Genomic DNA, 25,066 nt, shown 5'->3' on the forward strand with positions numbered 1-25,066 from the left:
TCTCATTACACCACCATGTTTTGTCACAAAACTCTGATGAGGTACAAAAATACGTTTGCTCAGAAAGCAGGAGGCCACGATATATTTTATTTAACACCTTGTTACTTGATTTTTAAAATTCATGTTTTATTTAGTCCATATAATACGTTGATTTTAGAACTTGAAAAATTGTTGGTAAATGCCCCACCTGGACCCCAAGGCTGGAAATAATCAAGGAGGCCTTGGGAAAACACACCACTGAGGAAACAAAACCTGTCCCCCAGTCAGGGGCACAGCTCCTACCCTCCTCGCATCACCCTGCTTGGCCCTGTGATGGTCTCTTGTTGATGATGAGTAAGTTCTCTCAAGAGGAGGGATGACCTAAGCCAGACATCAGCTGGTATGGGCAGCAGACATGGACTTGGGGGACAAAGAGAAAGAGCAAAAAGGCCCGCTCCCCTCGGCTAGGCTTGGAAATGGCTGGGGTCCTCATTCTATCTGCAAGAAGTCTCCTTATCTCTTGGTGGCTGTGCCCAACCTGCCTGGCTCAGGCTTGAAACAACATTAAAGGCAGTTAGAGCCCTAAACGGGATCTGGTGGTTCCCGGAGACAATCGGGCCTAGAAGTAAGTTCCTCTAAGCATGCTTTGTTCTTCCCTTAAAGCGATGATAACCAGCTCATACTGGGAAGGAGATTTACATTATTCATAGACCCTGACCTGAGACAGATATCCTGTGTTCCTCCAATTGTTATCTATGATCTCTATTTGTTTTCTGTAACATAGCCTTTTGACATTGATTGATGAGCTTTGCTGTATATCCCTGTATACAGCAATAAAAGCCTTTGGACACAGGGGTTCGGGGCCTTCTCTCCCCTAGAAGGAAGAGCCATGTCCCCTCTCCTGGCAAACAGAGAAGTGTTTGTGATGACTCGTGTTTATGCCCCTCATCTGTGACAACCCCGGGACGAGCTTTGCAGGATTCAGAGCCCTGCTCCCTCCTCAGCTGGCTCTGGACAGTAACCCTGAGATCCAGGAGCCCCATGCTCCACTGCAGTGCTCCCCGCAATACGTTGCTCCCTGTGACAAAAAATTAGATAAGAATATATTAAATGGCAAGTCTATTAAGTATCATAAGCAATGTCAAAACTAAAAAAATTAAATTACAAAAAGTTAAATATGTACATATATAACACTTCTCTACAAAATTATAGATTTTTTTCTTTGCTTTTTATTGAATTTATCGGTGTGACACTGGCTAACAAAATTATACAGGTTTCAGGTGCACAGAATTACACAACACATCATCTGTATATTGTATTGTGTGTTCACCACCCCAAGTCAAATCTCCATTCATCACCATTTACCCACCTATACCCTCCTCCAACTGCCACCACCCCCCTTCCCACCTGCCAGTCACCACACTGTTGTCTATCATGCCCATGAGGTTTTTATTTTTTTTTTTTGCTCTGTCCTTCCACACCCCACCCCCCTTCTTACCCCTGCCCTCCCCCAACAGCTATCAGCCTCCTCTCCATGAGTCTGTTGCTAGTCTGCTTGTTAGATCATTTTGTTCAATAGATTGCACATATGAGTGAAACCCAGTGATATTTGTATTTTTCTGACTGGCTTATTTCAATTAGCATAGTGCTCTCAAGGTCTTCACACTGACGCAGAGTAGGAGTCCCTTCTTTTTTATGGCAAAGTAGCATTTCATTGTTTAAATTTACCATGGCTTTTTATCTACTCATCTGCTGATGAGCAGTTGGGCTGTTTCCAGATCTTGGCTATTGTAAATAATGCATTATCTTTGTTCCTGTTTTTAAGATTTTTTTTTTTTATTACTGGTTTGCAGCAGTTTGATTATAATGTACCTTGGTGTGGTTTTCTCCATGTCTTTCCTTTGAATTTCATGAAGCTTCTTGGATCTGTGGATTTGTAATTTTCATCAAATTTTGTAAATATTTAGCCATTGTTTCTTCAAGTATTCTTCTACTCCCTCACTCTCTCTCTATTCTCCTTCCAGAATTCTAATTACACATAGTTAGGCTACTTCATCGTTTTCCATAACTCACTGGTGCCCTGTTCATTCTCTCTTTTTTTTTCTCCCTGTTTCATTTTGGGAAGTTTCTATTTGTGTGTCTTTGACTTCACTAATCTTTTCTTTTGCAGTGTCTAATAATCTGCTCTTAATCCAGTCCAGTATACTTATCATTTTGGGTATCATGTTTGTTTTCTCCAGGCGTTTGATTTCCCACTTGCATTTCTTTCCACTCTGATAGTTCAAAGGTCATTGGTGATGTCAGGCTTTCTCCAAAGTTATCTACCTACTGGTTCTTTGAGATCTCAAGAGCCATTTTACACCGCGTTCAGAGTCACTGAGCTTTCTTTTTCCTGGCTGGAGCAGGCTGACCCTGAATGGGCCTCATAGACAATCAAAGCGGCACAAGAAAAGAGTCCAAGGGGCGCGGAGTAGGAACGGGTTAGAGAGGAAGCAAATCGGCCTTGTCGCTGAGGGGAGAGCCTCGCGGATTGCTTGGGGAGGATATGGCCTTGGACAAAGGAAAACGTGCCTTTCAAAATAAACATATCATACTTCTGTAATACATATATTATCTAATCATTAATGACATTAAGTGTATGATACAATATACTAATTACATTGTTAAAATTATTTGGTTGAACCAAGAAAGAAGCTCTGATTCAAAGACCCAGAAACTATAATGAAGGCCTTACCTATTTTTTTCGGTCAAGAACTTGAATGAAAGACAAGCAAGGGGCTGGATACGCATCTGCAGGCGTTTGGGGTTTCAACTAAGCCACAGGAGCCCTACCTGTTCTCTCAATGACTTTATTTCTTTAGTCACCGGGAAATGATCCGAGGCAAGGGTTGCGTCATTCTTCTTTGTCACACTAGTGCTTGACACACAGTTGTGGCCTCTCAGAGCAAATTTATTCAATCTGTTTGAATTTTCAGGCCACCCAAATTAAAAATAAACAGCCAATTCCCCCATAAATACAAAGCAAAGGAAAAGCTCAGGCGCTGAGGACTCTGGGCATGGTAGTTCCGGCGTCCGGCTGCGCAGGCGCACTGCCGTGCTGGCAGCCGGCCCCAAGGAACCGGCGCCATCGCTGGACGCGTTCCCGCCCTGCTCTGCGAGTGCCCTCAGTTGTCCTCAGTTCCGCAGCCAGGTACTCGTTGCCCCAGGCGCCAGGGTCCGATTTCTCGCCGCACCTCCCTTGGCGCGCGACTCCTCGCCGCGTCCGGGGCGTGGCCGTTCCCTCCACAGCGTTGTTCCCGAGCCGCCCCGCCCCGAGAGGCGATTGGAGCTGGGCCTCAGGCCGACCTGGCTTTCGCCTCGGCTCTCTAGGGAAGGCGGTCGGCGCCCTGGGCGGCCGGCCTCGCCACGCTGGGGTTGGGGACACCCCCGCGCGGGCCGGGGCAGGGGGCTCAGCCGGACCTGCCCGCTCTTTACAGTTCCCCTAGTGGACAGAGGAGGGCAGTCAGGGAAAGAGCGGTGCTGGCGGGGGGACCGTCTCAGCCGGGGCCCCTGAACCCGCAGGGTGGAACTGGGCTTCCCTTCTGGTGACCAGACAGGTGGGCGCACTCCTGTCTTTCGGTAGCTCGGGCAGCCTTTCCTTGGCGGCTCATCTTATGGCATTTCAAATAGTCACTTTGAAGTCGCTCTTCTCTCCCTGGCATGACAATAGTATTATCGCTGTAGTTGGGAAATGCCTCTCTGGGACATGGTGCTGACGTTCTCATTATTTTTAAATGCACTGGCTTAGGAACCACAACAAGTGAAATTTCTCCTTAAGTCTTCGGTACTTCTGCAATGGTTGGGAAGACAGGGCTTGGGTGAAGTCACAACATCCAGGAAAAAAAATAGGAAATTAGGATTCTGGGGATATTTTCTGCATAATGTCAAGAACAAAGATAGAAACGTACAGTGTGGTTGGCCTCATTTACTAATGTCTGATTCATTGTGCTTAAGTGACTTGCTTATGGTAGCATTTCCACAGCAGCCAAGCCCACATTAGAAACCGGGGGGTGTGGACAGCTATCCTGGAATTTTACTCCTATACGGAACTTGTATGTATGTATAAACTCTGCATTGTCTGCTTGGCGAGTACGGAAAAGCAAGGGTAAACATCACAGACTCAGGTCGCAGAGGTTCCAGTAGTTTTAGCTTACTGACTTGCAGTCTTTTTTTCTGTGCATTATTTTACACAATTGAGATCAAATAATAAATTTCAAATAGCATTGTTTATTTTAATTATAAAATTAAAAAGATGTTTATTGTACAGTTTGGTTGTTAGACTAGTATTAGCTACATGGCATATTGCCAAGGAGTTTATTAATCTGTACAAATTTAAAAAGAAATGACTCAGATCAGTCTTACTAAGTTTTAAAGATGCAGAAATGTCTTAAGTCACTCTTTGTAGGTCTGCTTTTGTGTTTAGGAAAAAATTAGTTTTCACTTATTTTTTCTTTAGCCATTTTTTTCTTTCCAACCTTGTAAAACGACTTCTTAACATGAGGTCAGTATATAGGTTTGGAAGGGTCAGGCTTCAAATTCCCAAAAATAATACACAACATCATACATTCCTGTGCATTATTCTGTGGACAAGGTCAAAATCTCAGATGGATCCCCCAAAAGATAAGATCTACTGGTGTTGCTATGTACTCATTGTTAATATTTGTTAGAACAGCTTCAGTTACTGTTTTAAATTGGGTTTAAACTTGGTACAAGTGTAGCTTCTGCACTGTGAGTTAAAGAGTGGTTCGAGAAATACGAAGCATGAAGCAGAAATTCACCTGAGGGAACTAATGCAGGGCCGCAGCTTTGCCTGGACTCTAGAATCTTCCTGGTAAAACATTTCAGTTGGATTTTGAAGTTTGTAAAGAAGGGTCTTTAATTTGGGGTTCAAGAGTTATCTTTAGAATGGTGCTTCTCAGTGTGCCTCACACCTATACTGGAGATCCTGATTTAGATCTTGGATGGAGCCAAATAATTTCCTTTTTAATGATCATGCCTTGTGAGCTTTTTCAGTCCTGAGATTTGAGACCCTTCTAGTTATATCTGAGAGTTTTCTGGGAGAAGAGTCATAATTTTCATTAGATCTGCAGAGGGATCCATTACCTGAAAAAAGTTAGAGAAACACTGGTGTAAAGAAAAACCTCTTTTATTGGTAACCTTGAGGCTTCAATATAGGAATCCTCCCAGGTTATTCTTCCTTGATTTTCAAGTCTTAGCTCCACACTACACTGTTTTTTCCTCCCTCAACTTATTATTGTTTCTCTTTTGTCAAAATCTTCATTGTGTCTAGTGAAACCCCCTAGTGTCATGGAATAAACTACACTACATTTTTTTAAGTATATTTTATTGATTATGTCATTACAGTTGTCCCAATTTTTCCCCCTTTGCCCACTTCCACCGAGTTCCCCCCTTCCCTGCAGCAATTCCCCTACTCTTGGTTCATGTCCATGGGTTGTGCCGGTAATTTCTTTGGCTTCTCCATTCCCTACACTGTTCTTAACATCCCTCTGTCTATTCTGCACCTACCCAGTTATGCTTCTAAATCCCTATACCTTTTCCCCCATTCTGCCCCTTCCCCCTTCCAGCTGATAACCCTCCAAATGATCTCCATATCTATGATTATGTTCCTCTTCTACTTGTTTGCTTAGTTTATTTTGTTTTTGTTTTTTAAGTTCAGTTGGTGGTAGTTGTGAGTTTGTCGTCATTTTAATGTTCATAGTTTTAGTCTTTTTCCTAAATAAATCCCTTTATCATTTCATATAATAAGTGCTTGGTGATGATGAACTCCTTTAGCTTTACCTTGTCTGGGAAGCACTTTATCTGCTGTTCCATTCTAAATGATAGCTTTGCTGGATAGAGTAATCTTGGTTGTAGATCCTTGCTTTTCATCACTTTGTATAGTTTTTGCCAGTCCCTTGCCTGCAAAATTTATTTTGAGAAATCAGCTGATAGTCTTATGGGAACTCCTTTGTAGGTAACTCTCTGCCTTTTTCTTGCTGCTTTAAGATTCTCTCTTTATCTTTAACCTTTTGCATTGTAATTAATAATGTGTCTTGGTGTGGACCTCTTTGGGTCCATCCTGTTTGGGACTCTTTGCCTCATGGACTTGTATGTCTATTTGCTTTGGCAAATTAGGGCAGTTTTCTTTTATTATTTTTTCAAATAGGTTTCAATTTCTTGCTCTTCCTCTTCTCCGTCTGGAATCCCTATGTTTTGGATGTTGGCCCTTTTGGAGATGCCCCCAGAGTCTTCTTAAACTCTCCTTGTTTTTTTGAATTCTTGTTTCTTTGTTTTGTTCTGGTTGAGTGCTTATTTTTCCTTATATTCCAAATCATTGATTTGAATCCCAGCTTCCTTCCCCTTGGTTGGTTTCCTGTGGATTTTTCTTTTATTTCTCTTAGTAGAGCCTTCATTTATTCTCTTATGCTTTTGCCGTATTCAACGAGATTTTTGAACATTGTGACCATCAGTGTTTTGAACTCTGCGTCTGATAGGTTGGCTATCTCCTCACCACTTAGTTCTTTTTCTGGGGTTCTGCTCTGTTCCTTCATTTGGGCCATATTTCTTTTGTCTCCTGATTTTGGCAGCCTCCCTGTGTCTGTGTACTGAGTGGAGTCACTTTGATCGTATTTTAGTGCACCTGTTAAGTCATATTCGGTGGAGCCTTGGGTATTCACCAGGGTGGGGCAGCTGTCCCTCCATGTGTGGGGAGGGTTCTAAGAGGGGACAATATGCCTGCTGGCTGACTTCTGGGGGCTTGCCGGTCCCGCTTCCTATTTCCAATAACTTCACCCACTTCCTGCATGCAACTGGCATCCCTCTAGCTGCTGTCCTGGTTGTGGTTCCCAGGGTGGGTGGACTTGCATATGTACTGGCAGTTTCTTCTGCTGCCCCACTGGGTTTACAGCCAGAAGCTATACAGTTTGAGTTTTTCCGCTGCTGGATCCCTGGGCTGCAGGATCTGAGCTGCGGCTGGGCTTGCTCACAAGGTGTCCCCCTGATTTTTATCCACCACATGTGATCATGGGGCTGCCTGAACCCATGGCTTCCCCCACCTCTCCGCCTCTCTGACCCTGCTCACTGCTGCCACACCAAGTCCTCTCCACCGCAACTCCCAGTCTCTACCCCTCTTATCCGTCTGGATGAATATAGCTTCTTTATATCCTTGGTTGTTGGACTTCTGTACAGTTCTGGGTGTTTTTCTGGGTGATTTTATGGCAGTTCTGCATGTTTTTTTTGTTTTTGAGTTATTTCTGTTCCTTCTTATAGTTGTGTAATGAGGTCAGGCCTGTCTGTCTATGCCTGCAACTTGACCGGAAGCCTACATTCTTAAGATAGTCACATTTTTTCTTGATTTACTTTAACCCTGCTCTCCCTGTCCTGCTTACCTGATGCTTTAAAATTTTTCTTCCATGATCATTCACTGTATTAGTTAGGAATTTAATTTTTCAGCTTTAACAGAATTCAAGTGGTTTGGACAAGAAAGACTTTTTCTCATATAAAAGTCTGAGGTGGTAGGTGGCTGGCAGCATGGAGGAGGGGTAGGCAGCTGTGGTCCATGAGGCCATCTAGAAACCCAGGTTTGGTCCACGTTTTTGCTGTGCCACGCTGCAGGGGTGTTGTCCTCTCTATGGTGAGAGCAGGATCACTGTTGCAGTGTGTATTTCAGGCCACTGGAAAGGGCAATGGAGAGCTGGAGGGGAAGCAGCCGCCTTTTAAAGATGTGACCTGGAAGTTGCATACTGTCTCTTTTATTTCCAATCCCACTTGCTGAAATTTAGTGACATGGCACACCTGCTTGCAGGTAGGCTGGGAAATGTCTGGGTGGCGACCCTGTGGCCAGCTGAGACGTCAAGCCTCTGTCAAGAAGGGAAGACTAGAAGTTGGAAGACAATGAGCAGTCTCTGCTACATTGGCTGACTTAAATTTTCTGCTGTCTGAATCAGTTTTGGAAATGTTTTAAACAAAAATTGTTCTTTGGGAAATTCTATTTATATTGCCATATAGTTTTAAGATGTTTTACCTGTTATAGCCCCTTTCTTATCTATTTTTGATTTATTGGTATTTTTTTCTTTTTGATTGGTCTCTGGCCTGTGTATTTCATTATTTAGAGAATCAGCTAGTGCCTTTGACAGCTGTTTTGTGGCTTAGTTGTTTGTTTCCTTAGCATTAATTTCTTCCTTTATTATTTCTTTCTTATGGTTTGTTCATTATTTTTCTTCTTCAGTCGAATGCTTAATATTTTCATTATTTTTAAAAACTTTTACTTTCAGGTATTTAGAGATATACATTTATTAAGCTCTGGCAGCACCCTATACATTTTAAATCTTATCATACTCTTTATTTCTAATCCATTGGCAATTATATTTTAAAGTCCTTTCTTTGACTTAACTAGCTACTCAGGAGGGTTTTTTTTCATTTCTCGATGATAGGTTTATTTTCTCCCTCCCTTCAGATTTCCATTTACATTTGTAATTGTGCCACATCATGGTCAGAGAATGTAGTGTATTCAGTTTCTTCTTTTTTAATGGATATTTTCTTTGGTCAATTGTAAATCATTAACTTAGCAAATGTTCCATGAATACTTGAAAATAACTTTTGAGTATAAGTTTCAATATACTCATACCTGTTTAAATTCTATATCTCTGATGTTCTTTGAATTTATAATAGACTTGCTTTATTTATTATAATTCTTGTTTTTAGAAGATAGTAGTATCATTTCAGATGAGCTGCTCTTTAACACAAACTGTAAGATTAGATTAAAATGTGCTATGTTTATTGAGCAAAAGCTCCATACTGAGTCTTATGGGAAGCAAGGTGCCCATTCAGGACAGGAGCAGATTCAACATGTTAATTAAGCATAACAAAGTCTCTTATTGAGGGCTGTGGAACTGCTGGTGGACAGCTGAGTTGCTCTTCAACTCCACATGGCTGGTTACAGATTCTGTCTTTAGAAAGAGATTCCATAATCATCAGTCTTTGTGGTCAGGGTGTCTGCTTTTCCTGTTGGTTTTGCAAACAGTTGTTTGTAAATGTTGCTATGGACCGGTCTGAAGGTTGTTTTACCCAGTTCAAACATTCTGAAGGTTTACAGAGCAAGAGGTACAAGATAGTTCCTTTGGAATGGCTGCTCTGGTTCCATTTTTAAAAGGGCTCTGCATTTTAACTTTTCACTTCACAACAAGCTGATTCAGTGGAAAATGTGTGCGCATTGGAATTAGACTGAGTTGGAGTCATGGTGGCATTGGATAAGTAGATTAATTTTTCTAATCCTCAGCTTCCTCATTTATATATATAATTCCCATTGGATTGATGTGAGGATCAAATGGAAAAGTATTTTAAAAGCTCTCTGTACAATGTCTGGCCTGCTAGCTATGACTACAATTAGTATTAAAAATCTCAAGATCTCCAGGAGCAAGAATCTTTTTTTCTCTCCCTGATCTTGGGGGTTACTCTTATGTTCTTTGGAAGTCATGCTTACTTGCGTGTTGGGATTCCAATTTGTGAGTCTGAGATTATGAAGGCAGGATTGGTTTTCATGGCTTATTTCTCTTTCTCAGATATGTCTTTGTAGGACCCCACTCCTAGAGAGGGAAACAAAGAGGAGGATATAATGGCTGCTGTGCTTTCTTCAGTTGGACCTCTGGTAAGTTTGAATTCCTTTGTTTCTGATCTGCTGTGTTGGTTTGAGGACATGTCTTTTCCTGAAGTCTTGTGACTTCTCTACCTTACTCACACCCCTTCTGGAAACTGAATCAAATTGATTGATTTGTGAGTAAAGGCTGTAACTTATAGGAAGATTCACTGCAGACATTGAACCAAATTTCAAGATCTTTCAAAAAATATCGGGGCTACCTTTAGATATAATAGGCAGTCTTAGAAATTTACTTATGAAGTTAAATTTGTATTGTTCCCAGGAAATTTCATTTATTTATAGGGTAGTTAAATGGTATATTTTTCAATTGGAAAATTTCATTTAGGAAATTTTGGGAAAAAAATATATATACATACATTCACACTCTTTAATTCATAGGGATCATTCCCCTTCTGCTCACTCTCAGTGTTTTCCTCTTTTTTTACACATTAACAAGTGATCAAGCATAATAGATGACATTGATCTATTTTCCTGTCTTATGCCAGTACTAGACTATTTTGATTACAATAACCTTGTAGTGTAGTTTGATATCAGATATTGTGACCCCTCCAACTTTGTTCTTCTCAAGATTCCTGTGACTATTTTGGATCTTTTTGGTTCCATATACATTTTTGGAGAATTTGTTCTCTATACAAATGTTATGTTACAGAATTGCATGCTTATGATCTTATAATAAAAATCATAGAAGCTCATAAACAAGATGCGTTACTTCTGCTGGACCCTGTATGTGAAATATGCCATTTGTATTTTAATAGGAATTGAATTGAATGTTTAGATTGCTTTGGGTAGTATGGACATTTTAATGATGTTAATTCTTCCAATCCTTGAACACACAACATGCTTCTGCTTGTTTGTGTCTTCTGTTTCTTTCTTTAATGTCCTATAGTTTCCCAAGTTCAGATCTTTTACCTTCTTGGTTAAGTTTATTCCTAGGTACCTTATTTTTTCTTTTTATTGCAATGGTAAATGGCATTGTTTTCTTATTTTCTCTTTCTGAGACTTCATTATTAGTGTATAAAAGCGCTACTGATTTCTGGATATTAATTTTGTATTCTGCTACTTTGCTAAATTCATTTATTAAATCTAGTCATTTTTTGGTGGAACCCTTAGGGTTTTCTATGTACAATAGCATATCATCTGCGAATAATGATAGTTTTACTTCCTTCATTTCAATTTGGATGCATTTTATTTCATCTTCTTGTCTAGTCACTGTGGCTAGCACTTCCAATTCTATGTTGAATAAGAGTGGTGAAAGTGGACATCCTTTTCTTGTTTCTTATCTTAAGGGAAATGCTTGTGGTTTTTGCCCATTGAGTAAGTTGTTGGCTGTGGGTTTGTCATATATGGCCTTTAATGTGTTGAGAGTTTTTTTTAATCATAAATGGATGTTGGATTTTATCAAATGCTTTTTCTGCATCTATTGATAATGATCATATGATTTTTTTATCCTTCAATTTGTTTATGTGATGTATCACATTTATTGATTTGCAAATATTGTACCAGCCTTGCATCCCCAGAATAAATCCCAACTGGTCATGGTGTATTATCTTTTTAATATATTGCTGGGTATGATTTGCTAATATTTTGTTGATCTTAGCATCTATGTTTATCAGGGATATTGACCTATAATATTCTATCTTTGTAGTGTCTTTATCTGGTTTTGGAATTAGGATAATGCTGGCCTCGTAAAAAGAGCTTGGAAGTCTTCTCTCTTCTTGAATTTTTTGGAATAGTTTGAGGAGGATAGGCATCAGTTCTTTTTTTAATGTTTGGTAAAAGCCATCAGGACTTTTGTTTGCTGGAAGTTTCTTGATTACTGTTTCAATTTCATTAGTTGTCAGGCTATTCAGGTTTTCTGATTCTTCCTGATTGAGCTTTGGAAGATTGTGTATTTCTAGGAATTTGTCTATTTCACCCAGGTGGTCTAGTTCATAGTATTTTGTTACAATCCTTTGTGTTTCTGTGATGTCAGTTGTTACTTCACCTCTTTCATTTATGATTGTATTTATTTGGGTCCTCTCTCTTTGTTTCTTGATGAGTTTGGCTAAAGGTTCATCAATTATTTATCTTTTCAAAGAACCACCTCTTGGTTTCCTTGATCTTTTTTATTTTTTTAAGCCTCTATATCCTTTATTTCTGCTGTGATATTTATTTTTTTCTTCCTTCTATGTAACCTGCACTTTCCTTGCTATTTTCCTAAATACTTTTAGGTGTAGGATTAGAATGTTTATTTGTGATTTTTCTTGCTTCTTGAGGTACGTATATAAGGCTGTGAACTTCCCTCTTTGTGTCCCATAAATTTTGGGTTGTTGTGTGTTCACTTTCATCTGTTTCCAGGTCGTTTTTTATTTTTTCTTTGATGTCATTAGTATCACATTCATTGTTTAATAACAAGCTATTTAGCCTCCATGTGTTTGAATGCTTTTGAGGGTTTTTTTTAAATTTCTAGTTTCATGCCATTGTGATCCAAGAAGATTAATATTATTTCAATCTTGAATTTGTTAAGACTTATTTTGTGTCCTAACACATGGTCTATCTTTGTTTTTTTTTTTTTAATTAATTTATTTACTTTTTAAATACATTTGTCTCTGCCTTCCCCCCACCTCTTTCCCTTGCCCCCTCCCACCTTCCCTCCCTCAGCTCTTCCCCTTTGGTTTTGTCCATGAGTCCTTGCTATATGTTCCTTGACTTTCCCCTTCCCTTCCCTTTCCCTGCCCCCCCTCCACTCTTGTCTCTGTTGATTTCTTTTCCTTTCAGTGTTGCTGGTCTTATTTTCCTTGCTTCTTTGCATTGTTGGTTAGGTTCCGCTTATAGGTGAGATCATATGGTATTTGTCTTTCGCCCCCTGGCTTATTTCGCTTAGCATGATGCTCTCCAGTTCCATCCATGCTGTCGCAAAGTTTAGTACTCCATACCACCCTGAACGCGCCCGATCTCGTCTATCTTTGAAACTGTTGCACATGCACTTGATAAGAATGTGTATTCTGCTGCTTTGGATAAAATGTTTTGTAAGTATCAATTAAATGAATCTGATCTAGTGTGTCATTTAAGGTTGATGTTTTCTTATTGTTTTTTTTTGTCTGGAAGATCTATCCATTGATGTCAGTAGGGTGTTAAAGTGCCCTACTATGACTTTATTGCTGTTGATCTCTTTTGTAAAATCCACCGAGTTTTAAAAATATGTTTAGGTGCTCCAGTATTGGGGCACCTGTCCATATACGAGGTCTGTCCAGAAGGTATTGAGCCATATAGTATGAAAAATAGAGACATTTATTGAAGAAGATACAAGATACAGGAAACATTGTTCATAAGACAATGACACCTGAGTCCCCATCAAAGTAGGCAACTTGGGACCTCGAACAGTTCTCCCAGTCGCCATCATCAGCTGCCCCATTGCATTTTTCTGAATCTCATCCATGGTCTGAAATCTCTTCCCTTTCAAAGGCGATTTTAATTTTGGGAAAAGCTAGTTGCAGGATGCCAGATCTGGGCAGTAGGGGGGCTGAGTCACCTGGGTGATTTGATATTTCACTAAAAACCTCTGCACAAGACACGATGGATGAGCAGACGCATTGTTGTGATGAAGCTACCAATCACCAGTTGCCCATAGCTGCAGCCTTCTAAATCGTCTGAATAGTTTCCTCAGAGGAATGTTCAAGCTTAATGCAAAATTTGATGCAGATTTGTTGCTCTACTTGCTCAGTGATTTTGAATGCAATGGCCAAAGAGTACACATGCTCACTCAATGGCATCCACCATCCCCACTGACTAGTATAGTGAAGTTGTTACTGTTCTCACTTGTGCATTCCAGTCCACTCTCCTTGGCTGTCACGTTGCATCAATGTCGTGCAAACTGTTCTCGTTATATTAACAATGGCTGGATTTTTCTACACAGACCTCGTATGTTTCTCAGGGTTATATCCTTTAGTTGGTTCGATCCCTTTAGTGTTATATAGTGACCTTCTTTGTCTCTTGTTATGGCCTTTGTTTTGAAGTCTGTTTTTGTCAGATACAAGTATTGCTACCCCAGGTGTTTTGTTTGTTTCCATTTGCATGGAATATTTTTTCCATCTCTTCATTTGAGCCTGTGTGAGTTTTTTGTTCTGAGGTGAGTCTCTTGTAGATAGCATATTTAATGGTCATATTTTCTTAGACACTCAGGAACCCTGTGTCTTTTGATTGGAGCAGTTAATCAATTTACATTTAAGTGTATTATTAATAGGTGCTTATTTATTGCCACTTTTATTCCTTATGCCTATGTTCCTCTCTCTATTTTTTCTTCTTACAGCAGTGCCTGTACCATTTCTTGCAATGTTGGTTTGTAGTGAACTCCTTTAGTCTTTTTTCCTCCCCCCTGCCCCGGGAAGCTCTTTATTTCCTTTAATTTTAAATAATAACCTTGCTGGATAGAATATTTTGGATTCAGATCCTTGCTTTTCACTTCTTTGAATACTTCATACCATTCTCTTCTGGCCTGTAGTGTTTCTGATGAGAAATCAGCTGATAGCCTTATGGGAACTCCCTTTAGGTAACTGCCTCTCTTTTGCCACCTTTAAGATTCTCTTTTGTCTTTAACCTTTGCCATTTTAATTATGATGTGTCTTAGTGTGGGTCTCTTTCAGGTCCTCTTGATTTGGGCTCTCCGTGCTTCCTAAAAGTGTATGACTTTTTCCTTCACTGGGTTAGGGAAGCTTTGTTATTACTTCTTCAAACAGGTTTTCTATCCCTTGTTCTTTTTCTTCTCCTTCTGGTACCTCTATAATGTGGATGTTGTTACATTCCATGTTGTTCCAAATATCCTTTAAACTGTCCTGCTGCTTTTTAATTAGCTTTTTCCTTTTGCTGCTCTGATTGAGTTATTTTTTCTACCTTCTCTTGTAATTTGCTGACTCAGTCCTTTGCTTCATCCACCCTACTGATTATTCCTCTCAGTGTATTCTTTATTTCATACGTTATTCTTTATTTCTGCAAGGTTATTTTTCATGGTTTCTATGTCCTTTTTCACACTGTTGAGCATCCTTATAACCATTCTTTGAAATCTGTGTATGGGGGACTCCAGCCTGTGAAGTCCCTGGATTTGCTGCAGATGGAAGAAAGAGCCGTTCCAGACACCGTTTGCCTGTCAAGGAAAGGGGAAAGCGATTCCCTCAAGTGGGGGATGCCCTGAGCCCCTGTGCTCAATGGCTTTTATTGAGAGGGTTACCAGCAGGGGATACACCTATCCTATCCTGCAGTTATGTATAGGTAATCTAATTACATAAGTATCTTAAGTTTACAGATAGGTGATGTTTGAAGAAGACAAATGGCAGGAACACACCAAATTGCTTGGGTATGAGATCAGTAAACATAATGGCACCAAATGGGATTTGAGTCAGGGTCCAGGATTATGTAAATTTCCTTCCCAACCTTGAGCTGATTATCTGGTGTAAGATTAACAGCCTGAGGGAGAAACAAAGGATGCTTCAAGTAGTATAATTTATTTCCAGGCCTTATTCCCCCTGGGGGCCCTCCAAGCTATTATTGGTCCTGCCTATCACCCACTTTACCAGTGTTCTGGCCAAGACTTATGGAGCCTCTCCTGGGCCCCAGCTTGTGTGGGACCACAGTCCCTGATACTGCTCAAAGCGGCCCCCTATACTTTGATCAGTTGCTTGCCTCTGTTTCATTTAGCTCATTTTCTGGATATTCCCCTTGTTCTTTCATTTGGGTCCTGTTTCCTTGTTTTCTCCATTTTGGCTCTCTCTTTGTGTGTATTTTTATGTATTATATTGAGCTGCTATGACTCCCAGACTTAGTGTAGTGGTCTTCTGTCTTAGGTGTCCTATGGGACCCAGTGATACAGTCTCCTTGATCCCCTGAGCTGGGTGTTCTAGGGATGACCGTTGTGGGAGTTGTGTGGACCCTCCTATGGTAATTGGCTCTTGCTTGCTGTTGTCTGGGCATGAACATGAGGCAACGAATTGATGCTTCTCTCTCACATCAATGTTTCTCTCTCTCCCTCTGTCCCTTCCCCTTTTTTTTAAAGCAATGAAAAAAATGTCATTGGGTGAGGATAAAAGAAAAAAAGAAAGCCAAAATATTATACTTGATTAGTAGATCTAGAGTATGTGTCTAGTATTGGGCTGATCAAACCCATTCCTATTTATGAGAGATTGAAATTCACATCATTGTACAAACCTGGGAGGGGAGCACTAAGATAATATTTCTCTCAGTAAAATTTAAGTAAATACTTTTACCCATATTTTTATTTAATGGCACAAAATCTAAAATTGGTAAGTGCTGTTAGAAGGTATGGTAAAATTTCATTTTATTTATAAAATCAGGCCCTTGTAGGGATATAGTTCCTAAGGTTTGTAAGAAAACAATGTTACGAGAGGTCCCTGAAAATATTTCCTGAATTCTGAGTCATGCCTCCTTCCCAAACACTGTAATGTTTCAACTGTAGAAAACAGATGGTGTTAGTAAGTTTTTAATATTATTTTTGAGCAAGATAGATACTTTCTGAGAAATAGATTTAATTCTCATATGAAAAAGGAGAATTATGTAGCATCTAAAGGCCCCTTATTAACAGTTTATTTTTGTTTTGATAGGTTCTTTGTTAAAAGCTTCCTTTAAACACTGTACAGTTATTTCTTTCTCAGTTTTGTGCGTTTGTTACTGTCTCAAGCAAGGTGAAAGAAGATTATAATTAGGTGTTACTATGGGGCCTTGATATCAGCCCTAAATAAAACAGTGAAGGAAGTCATCTCTTACATGCCACGTCCACAGTGGATTCCTGGTGCTTTTTGAGTCTCTGTTGAATGTCATGGGCATCCTTTCATTGAGTTATCTTACCCTTTATCTCTCAGAGTCCTGAAGTTTCCCACCCAGATGAAGATCTTCATTTTCGAGTAGAAGAACCAGAATTGGTAAAGGTAATGCTTACCATTGCATGCAAAGGAAATAAAGAGAATGCTCCTCTTTCACGGCCCCTAATTCTTAATATTACCAGTTCATTGCAAGTGATAGCTGTGGTAACGCCAGGGCTGGTAGCATCAGTTTGACAAATTTATTTTCTCTCAGTAGTGCCAACACTAATTTGGCAGATAGTCACATCATATTGGCTAATAATGAAGTATCTTATATCACATAGGCTGATTTTTGCTTCACATTGTAAGACTCAATATCATTAAAAATGCCAAAAATACATCAACATCAGTTCCTATTCCTTAAGAATATTTCCACTCTTGCCCTGCTCAGTTGCTTGGAACGTCATCCCATGCACCAAAAGGTTTGGGTTCAATCACCAGTCAGGGCACAATATAGATACAGGAAAGTTGTGGGTTTGATCCCTGGTCTGGATGCATACTGAGAGCCCCCAATTGTTCTCTCTCTCTACCCCCTCCCCCTCTCTCTAATGTGTATATATAATAATATTTCCATTTTTAAGATCACTTTAGTTTGTTTAGATATTTTTTATTTCATTAAGTTTATGGAAAATATCAAAATCAGAAATTAATAAATTGTTAAGAAAAATTATCTAAAATTTAGAAATAAATAAAAAGATATACCCTTTCAATGTTGCATTCAACCATTATCTAACCAGCTTGTCTGTCTGATGGTCATCTGACATAGCAGGGAAGGTTTTGTTGTTTAATTTAGTATTTATTACTGATTAATATTCAGACCCTTAAAGTTAGATGTTAACTTGCAGAATATTGAAAACTTGCAATTTATTTCTACCTAGGAGAAAAGATAACCCCGTAAGTTACAGTTTTATTGTCCTGTAGGACATTTACCATGTTTCTGTCTTAATTTTGCAGTCTTGATTTAGCGTCTTTTCCACCATCTACACATCTGCTTCTTATATCTGCTTTGAGCCAGCTTGTCAAGCTGCTTATCTCTTATTAAGGACTTAGAGCATCTTTGATATAACATGTGTTGATTATATTTTTAGGAGAATTAAGGTTTTTAAAAAGTTATGTAGAAGTTTAGCCACTTTCTTTTTTAGATTTATGTCTTTAAGTTTTTGAAAATTATATTTTGAAAATTGGTTGTATTCCAAAAATGTTTTGTGTAAAAATGGGTTTTTCTTTTTGTTTTTATGAGAAAGTACATTCTGAGATTCAGTCTTAAACATTAATTTTTTGAAATTTATTACTGGACTGATGAGTCTTACAGTATTCTTTAACATATGACAGTTTATACTTTAAAATGTTCCTAATTTCAGACTTTGAATTATGAATCTTAGGAAAATATCATAATTTTTGATATGGTGAATACATCATATGGTTTATTTTTGTGTTTTTGACATAGGGAGTCTCTAGCAGAGGATTAATTCTCTCTGGCTTTTCCTTAAATTCTGCATCCTGCTTATAAGTACTGAACTTAGCTTTAATTTTAATTTGAGTAGGATCTATATTTTAATAATTTTTAACATTTCTATTTCTGCAAAAAAAAAAGGCGGATGGTATTTTCATAGGGCTTATGTTGACTGAATCTGTTAATCAGTTTGGGAAATATTGCTGTCTTAACAATATTAACTTTTCCAATAGAAAGAATATGGGATGTCTTCTTATTTAGGTATTCTTTAGTTTCAGTGATGTTTTATAGTTTTCAGTGGATAAGTCTTGCACATTTCTTGTTCCTGGGTTCGTTCGTTTGTTTGTTTTTGGTCGGGGGGGGATTGCTACTTTAAATAGGTTTCTTTTATATTTCTTTATGGGATTTGCATTGCTAGTGTGTAGAAATAATTGTCTTAAATATATGGATCTTGTATCCTGAACCTTGTTGAACCAGTTTTAGTTCTAATAAGGCTTTTTGCCTGTGTATGTCTGGAGATTCTTCAGGATTTTCTATATACAAGATAATGTCATCTGTAAATGGAGATTATGTCATTTGCAAATAGAAATTTGCTGCTTCCTTTCCAATCTGGGTACATTTTATCCCCTTTTCTTGTCTAATTTCCCTTGCTAAAACTTACAATACAGTGTTGAACAGAAGTAAGGGGACAGGACATCTTTGTTTCTGAGTCTCAGGGGAATGCATATGGTTGTTCACCATAAAGTATAATGTTAGATTTGGGTTTTCATAAATGGTCTTAATCATGTTGGACAAAGTTTGTTGGTTTTTGTCAAATACTTTTCTGAGTCTTATCAAGATGATGGAGTGGCTTTAGTTACTTATTATATTAATATGGTATATTACCTTGATTGATTTTCAGATAGTAAATCAACTTTGTATTCCTGGATAAATCCAGTTTGTCTGTGTATAGTACTCTTTGTTGCTGGATTCAGTTTGCTAATATTTTGTTGAGAATTTTGTGTATATAGTCATAGGAGATACTGGTCTATAGTGTTCTTGTGGTATCTTTGTCTTGTTTGGTAATACTGGCATCATTGATTGAGTTGGAAATTGTTTCTTTCTATTTTTTGGAGAAGTTGGTGAAGGACTGGTGTTAATTTTTCTGAAAATGTATGTGGGAACTCACCAGTGAAGCCAGTTGAACTTGGGCTTGTATTTGTGGGAAGTTTGCTTACATATCTATTCAGATTTTCTTTGCCTTAAGTCAGTCTTGGTAGTTTGTGTCTTACTAGGAACCTGTCCATTTCATCTACGTTATCTAATTTGTTGGCATACAGTTGTTCATATTTTAGTCCTTTATAATCGTTTTATTTCTGTACTGTCAGTACTAATGTCTTCTTTTTCATATCTGACTCCAGTAACTTGAGCCTTCTTTTCTTCCTTAGTCAGTCTAAGGGTTTGTCATTTTTGTGATTTTTTCAAAGAACCAAATTTTGCTTTTGTTGATTTTCTCATGTCTTTCTGTTCTCTATTTTGTTTATCTTCATTCTGATATTTATTTTCTTCTGCTTTTTAAAAAAGTATATAGTTCACTCTTTTCAAGTTCTTCAAGCTGTAAATTTAGGTTATTGGTTTGATATCTTCTTTTTTAATGTAGGTATTCTAGAGCTGTATGTTTCCCTCTGAGCTCTGCTGTCACTGTATTTCACAAGTTTTGGTATATAATATTCATTTTAATTGGTCTCAGAGTGTTTTCTAAATTCTCTTGTGATTTCTTCTGTGACCCGTTTGTTTAAAAGTCTGTTGTTTAATTTCTACGTATATGTGAATTTTCTAGCTTTCTTTCTCATTGATTTATAGTTCCAGTGCATTGTGATCATAAATGATACTTTGTATGACTTCAGTCTTTTGAAATTTTTAACCCATTGTTGTTGGTGCCAATTCAACACCAACAGGAATACCCCAGTTTGGGGTGCAGTGAAGAAGAAAACCTTATCTAGTGCAAAACACCTCAATGGTGACATGGCACAACTGTGAAAACAGCCCTGCTGTGAGACAACCCTGAGGCCAGGTGCCTCTTCAGCGAGGCAGCTCTATTCTGCTTTGGTGGGGTCTGCTCTGCTCCAGGAAGATATGTTCCGCCTTTCAGCTCTAGCTGGGAAAACAGTCTTCAGTCTTCAGTGGAAAGGCTGTGTGTGGTCCCCAAGCCGAAAGAGAGCTAGCTTATATAGACAGAAGTCCTTAACCCTGGTCCCTGATTGGTCCTTCTTCATGCAAATGAGGACACCGAATCTTTGCAGTTTGATTGATCCAAAAGGCACTGTCCTCATTGGTCAGAATAGAACTGCTCAGACTGGTCAGATCTGCACAGCTCCAGTTTGATGGGGAAAGCCTCAGTCCTATTGGTTGAAATAGGATTCCAGGAACTCCTTAATATGGGCTGGCGCAGGTGGCAGAAACACAGTGCAGGCAGGCAGTTCAGTGCAGGCTTGTCTGTGAGGTGCAGTTTACATGAGATGCCCCTGTGTAGAAATGGCTGGGCTCTTTTTTGTTGGTGGCGGGTTTTTTTGTTTGTCTGATCCCAGTTAGCCACCAGAAGCCCTTTTAGTTGGTATTTTCTTTCTGAGATAGCTAACATACTCATAATGTCCAAATCAATAAAGTTATTGGTGAAAATGAAAAATGTGTCTTTTATTTTATAGAAAAAAGCCATACAGGCTTTTTAGCCAATCCAATAATTGACATCTTGGTATAAAACAATGTAATTCAGATTAATGCCAACTTAGTTCTAATAATATATAAATCTTTGCTTCAATATAGCTCCATTCCCTTCTCCCTCCTATTACTGTCATACAAATTACACCTATTCTATACATTATAATTCCATCAACACAATTTTATAATTATTACTTTATACAGTTGTCTTTTAAATAAGAAACAATTACAAACAAAATACATTTTTATTTAGCTACCTTTATTGGTAGTATTTCTTCATGCAGATTTGTTGCTGTTTAGTTGTCCTTTCATTTCACTGGAAGGATACTTGTTTATATTTATTGTAGGTCAGATCTGCTAGCAGTGATTTCACTAAGTTTTTGTTTATCATTATTTTTGAAGGATAGTTTTGCTGCATGTAGAATTCTTTGTTGACATTTCTTAACAACACTTTCTGCATTCTGGGTGTTATACCATTGCCTCCTAGCCTCATTGGTTTCTGATGAGAAATTCGCTGACAGTCTTATTGAGGATCCCTTGTACATAAGAAGTCCCTTCTTGCTGCTTTGAAGATTCTCTCTTCCTCTTTTACCAGTTGACTGTGATGTAGCTAGGCATGAATCTCTTTGTTTTTTTCCTACTTGGCGTTCATTGAGATTCTTGTATGTGAAGGTTAATGTTTTTCATCAAATTAAGGAAGTTTTGGGCCATTATTTCTTCAAAGATTCCTTCTTCCTCTTTCTCTCTTTCCTCTTTTGCTTGGATTCCCAATATGCATATATTAGAATTCTTATTTACCCACAGATGTCTGAAGCTCTGTTCATTTTTTTTCCCCCATTCTTTTTTGTTTCTGTTCTACAGTCTGGATCATCTCAATTGAGCTTCAAGGTCACCAATAATTCTTCCTGCTTATCTTAGTCTGTTCAGGCTTCTGTATTAAAACAGCAGACTGGATGACCTGTAAACAACACATTTTTTGAAGGTTAAAAAAATAGCTTTTATTTATTGATAGGAAGACTGAAATTGTTGTATGCTAATTTGAACTGTTATACAAGAAATGACTTGAAAATTCCCTTTTTGATATCCTCCAGCTGTTGGATTCCATTATGCATGCTTTGTTCTTTTTTTAGACCTGGAAAAATATACAATGATTTTTTGGCAAGTGATTTATTCCTCCACTTTTCATGTTTAGAAATTCTTATGATCCCTCAGATAGTTCCTTCTGGAACAAACTTTCCTCCTCTCTCTCAGCCAGCCCCTGTGGGTTCATCTTTATAAGCTCTGGGACTAGGACAGGAGGAAAGAGATGTGGAAGTTCCCTCAATGGGAATAAATTTATTTCTCACAGCTCTGGAGACTGAAGTTCAAAATAAGGATGCCAGCATGGTCAGGTGAGGGGTCTCTTCCAGGTCACAGACTTCTCATCATATCCTCACATGGTGGAAGGATTAAGACTTTTCTCTGGAGCCTCTCTTTTGTAAGAAACTAATCTCATTCATGATCGTCCTACCATCATGATTTAAGCACCTCCCAAAGGCACCACCTTTTGATACCATTACATTGGTCAATAAGATTTCACCATATCAAGTTTGGAAGACACAAACGTTCAGACCCTAATACTGTTCAAATTTGCTGTTTCGCTTCACTGAACCTTTCTAAAGAATTTTTTCATTTCAGTTATTGTATTTTTCAACTCCAGAATTTCTATTTAATGAGATATCATTCTCATAATTTCTTTTAATCCTTTAGATCTAGTTTTCTTTAGGATTTCGAACATATTTACAGTGGCTGATTTACTTCTTGCTTTCCTCAAGACAGTTTTCATTGACTGTGTTTTTTTCTACCTATGGTTCATGCTTTTCTGTTTCTTTGTGTGTCTTGTAATTTTTGTTGAAAATGTGGTATTTGAAATAATAAAATGTGGCAACTCTGTAAATCAGTTCTCCCCTCCCCAGGGTTTACTGTTGAAGTTTGTTTTTTTATGTTATTGCTGCTGCAACTATTTTGTTTATTTAGTGACTTTTCTGAACTAATTCAGTGAAACTTGTATTCTTTATCATATATGGCCACTGAAATCTCTGGTTAACATAGTGATTAGTTAATGATTAGACATAGATTTCCTTAAATCTTAAGCCACTAAGGCTTTTGTTTGTTTTGGGCATACCTTCTATTCTTAGGTGGGCAGTTGACAACTTTTCCTTATCCTTCCTTTACTTCCTGCTTGTAGAGAACCTCAAGGTAAGCCAGAGATGAGAGTTGAGGGCCTTCTTGGATTTTTCCTGGGGCTTACCTCTTGGTGGAAAAAGAACACAAGTGCAGTAAATTTATTATAATTTATGTGTGAAGTGATTATCTATAAAGTTTATAAACTTATTATTTCCCACAGTAGCCATGTTTTATTATTGGCAGAATTGTATAAAACATGCTTTACAAATTTTGAGGTCCAGATAAAGGCTTTAAACAGTTCGGCAGGTATTTAGCAGGAAAACACCACTGAGGAAATAGATCTTTGTTTTTTTGTTTCTTTTTTAACATTTTTTGTTTTGTTTTGTTTAAATTTTTAAATTTATTTTTAGAGAGAGGGGTAGGGAGGGAGAGAAACATCAATGTGTGGTTGCCTCTCCCATGCCCCGTTCTGGGTACCTGGCCCACAACCAAGGCATGTGCCCTAACTGGGAGTCCAACTGGCGACCCTTTGGTTCACAGACTGGCATTCAATCCACAGAGCCACACCAGCCAGGGCTGGAAATGTATCTTCTGATAGAGAGCAGACCATAGCCAAATATTATGTAAGGTGAGACTTTTGCCTGATTAGTGAGCTAATAAGGGCTCTTAATTTAATAAATCATTGAGTAGTGATTACAAGCTTGAATTCTAGGGCCAGACTGCCTGGATTTGCTTTGTCTCTTTTGTGAACTTAGGCAAAACACCTAACTCCTCCATGCCTCACTTTCCTGATCTGTGGATAGCACCTATCTATTGTGAGGATTCAATCATTACATAAAAAGTCCTTTGATCAGTACCTAACAAGTATTATGCACTTCACTTACACAGAAGTAGAGAGAGTAGTTTGATGAATCTTGTTGAACCTGTCTTCAACAGGTTTCAACACATGGACAATCACATTTTGTCTGTAACCCTACCATCCCTCACTAAATATTTTGAAGCAAATATAAGACCTTATATAATATTATCTATAAATATTTAATTATGTAATCTCTAACAGATTATTTTTAAATGTTAAGTATACAGTTGACTCTTTAACAATGCAGGGGTTAGGGCCTTTAACCCCAATGCTGTCAAAAATCTGCATATAACTTTGACTCCCCTAGAACTTAACTACTAACAGCATTACTGATAACACGGTCAATTAACACATACTTTATATGTTAGATATATTATATACTGTATTTTTTATTTTTAAAGATTTATTTAATTTTAGGGGAAGGGAGAGAGAAAGAGAGGAAGAGAAACATCAGTGTGTTGTTGCCTCTCAAGGGCCCCTACCAGGGACGCTCACAACCCTGGTGTGCAACCCAGGCATGTGCCCTGACTGGGAATCGAACTGGCAACCCTTTGGTTCACGGGCTGGCACTGAGTCCACTGAGCCACACCAGCCAGGGCTATACACTATATTCTTAAAACAAAGTAAATTAGATAAAAGAAAATGTTATTAAGAAAATTATAAGGAAAATACATTTATAGTACTGTATGTGTTTATTGAAAAAATCCATGTATAAGTGGATTTGTGCAATTCAAACCTGTGTTGTCCAAGGGTCAACAGCTAAAAAACTCACAGCCTTAATATTATCAAATACTGAATTGGTAATTATTTCCCTAGTTGATTGTTATTTTTAATTAGTTAATATCTGTTTGGTCACTTTAAATCTAGAGATTTCCCACTCTCTCTTTTTCCTCCCCTTGTAATCATTCATTGAAGAAACCAGCGTTTGTATTTTAGAGCTGGTTTATCCAGTGCAGTAGACACAACCCACACGTACACATGGCTGTCGAGCCCTTGAAATGTGACTTCCCATTTACAGATGTACTGTAAATTTAAAATACTCATTATGTTTTAATAACATAGTATCAAAAATAAAGTATCTTGTTAATTTTACAGCAACCACTTACAATTTTTTAATTCATTAAAGATTGCAAAATGGTGATGTTCTAATTCTTTTTTTTATTGTTGTTCACTTACAGTTGTGCCACATTTTTCCCCATTGTTCTCCCCTGCCCGACCCATGCCCCCATGCCACTCCCACAAGTCAGTCCGCACCCCCTTGTCCATGACCATGGGAGCTCTCTCTCTATACATGTTCCTTGACTTGACCCTTCACCTTTTGCCCCTGTTATCCCCTCCTCCTCCTCTCTGGTCACTGTCAGTTCTTTATT

At 38.4% G+C, this 25,066-nt stretch overlaps 1 protein-coding gene and 1 non-coding gene across 2 annotated transcripts in view; one reads left to right on the forward strand and one right to left on the reverse strand.

The window, feature by feature from the left end:
* Positions 1 to 3,089: 3,089 nt before the first annotated feature.
* Positions 3,090 to 25,066, forward strand: part of ZNF624 (zinc finger protein 624) — a 36,118-nt gene continuing 14,141 nt past the window's right edge. Inside the window, exons 1-3 of the mRNA XM_054571208.1 lie at positions 3,090 to 3,169; positions 9,579 to 9,664; positions 16,522 to 16,587. Of these exons, the coding sequence (XP_054427183.1) occupies positions 9,632 to 9,664; positions 16,522 to 16,587 (99 nt within the window). The 5' untranslated portion in view covers positions 3,090 to 3,169; positions 9,579 to 9,631. The remainder of the gene's footprint in view (positions 3,170 to 9,578; positions 9,665 to 16,521; positions 16,588 to 25,066) is intronic.
* LOC129068824 (small nucleolar RNA SNORD22) lies at positions 21,875 to 22,000 on the reverse strand. The gene has a single exon (XR_008528957.1). It is a non-coding gene; the product is annotated as a small nucleolar RNA SNORD22 (small nucleolar RNA).

This window comes from Pteronotus mesoamericanus, unplaced genomic scaffold (genome assembly GCF_021234165.1).
Source record: "Pteronotus mesoamericanus isolate MK-2021 breed Mesoamerican mustached bat unplaced genomic scaffold, CSHL_Meso_final contig_22, whole genome shotgun sequence".
NCBI classification, from domain to species: Eukaryota; Metazoa; Chordata; class Mammalia; order Chiroptera; family Mormoopidae; genus Pteronotus; species Pteronotus mesoamericanus.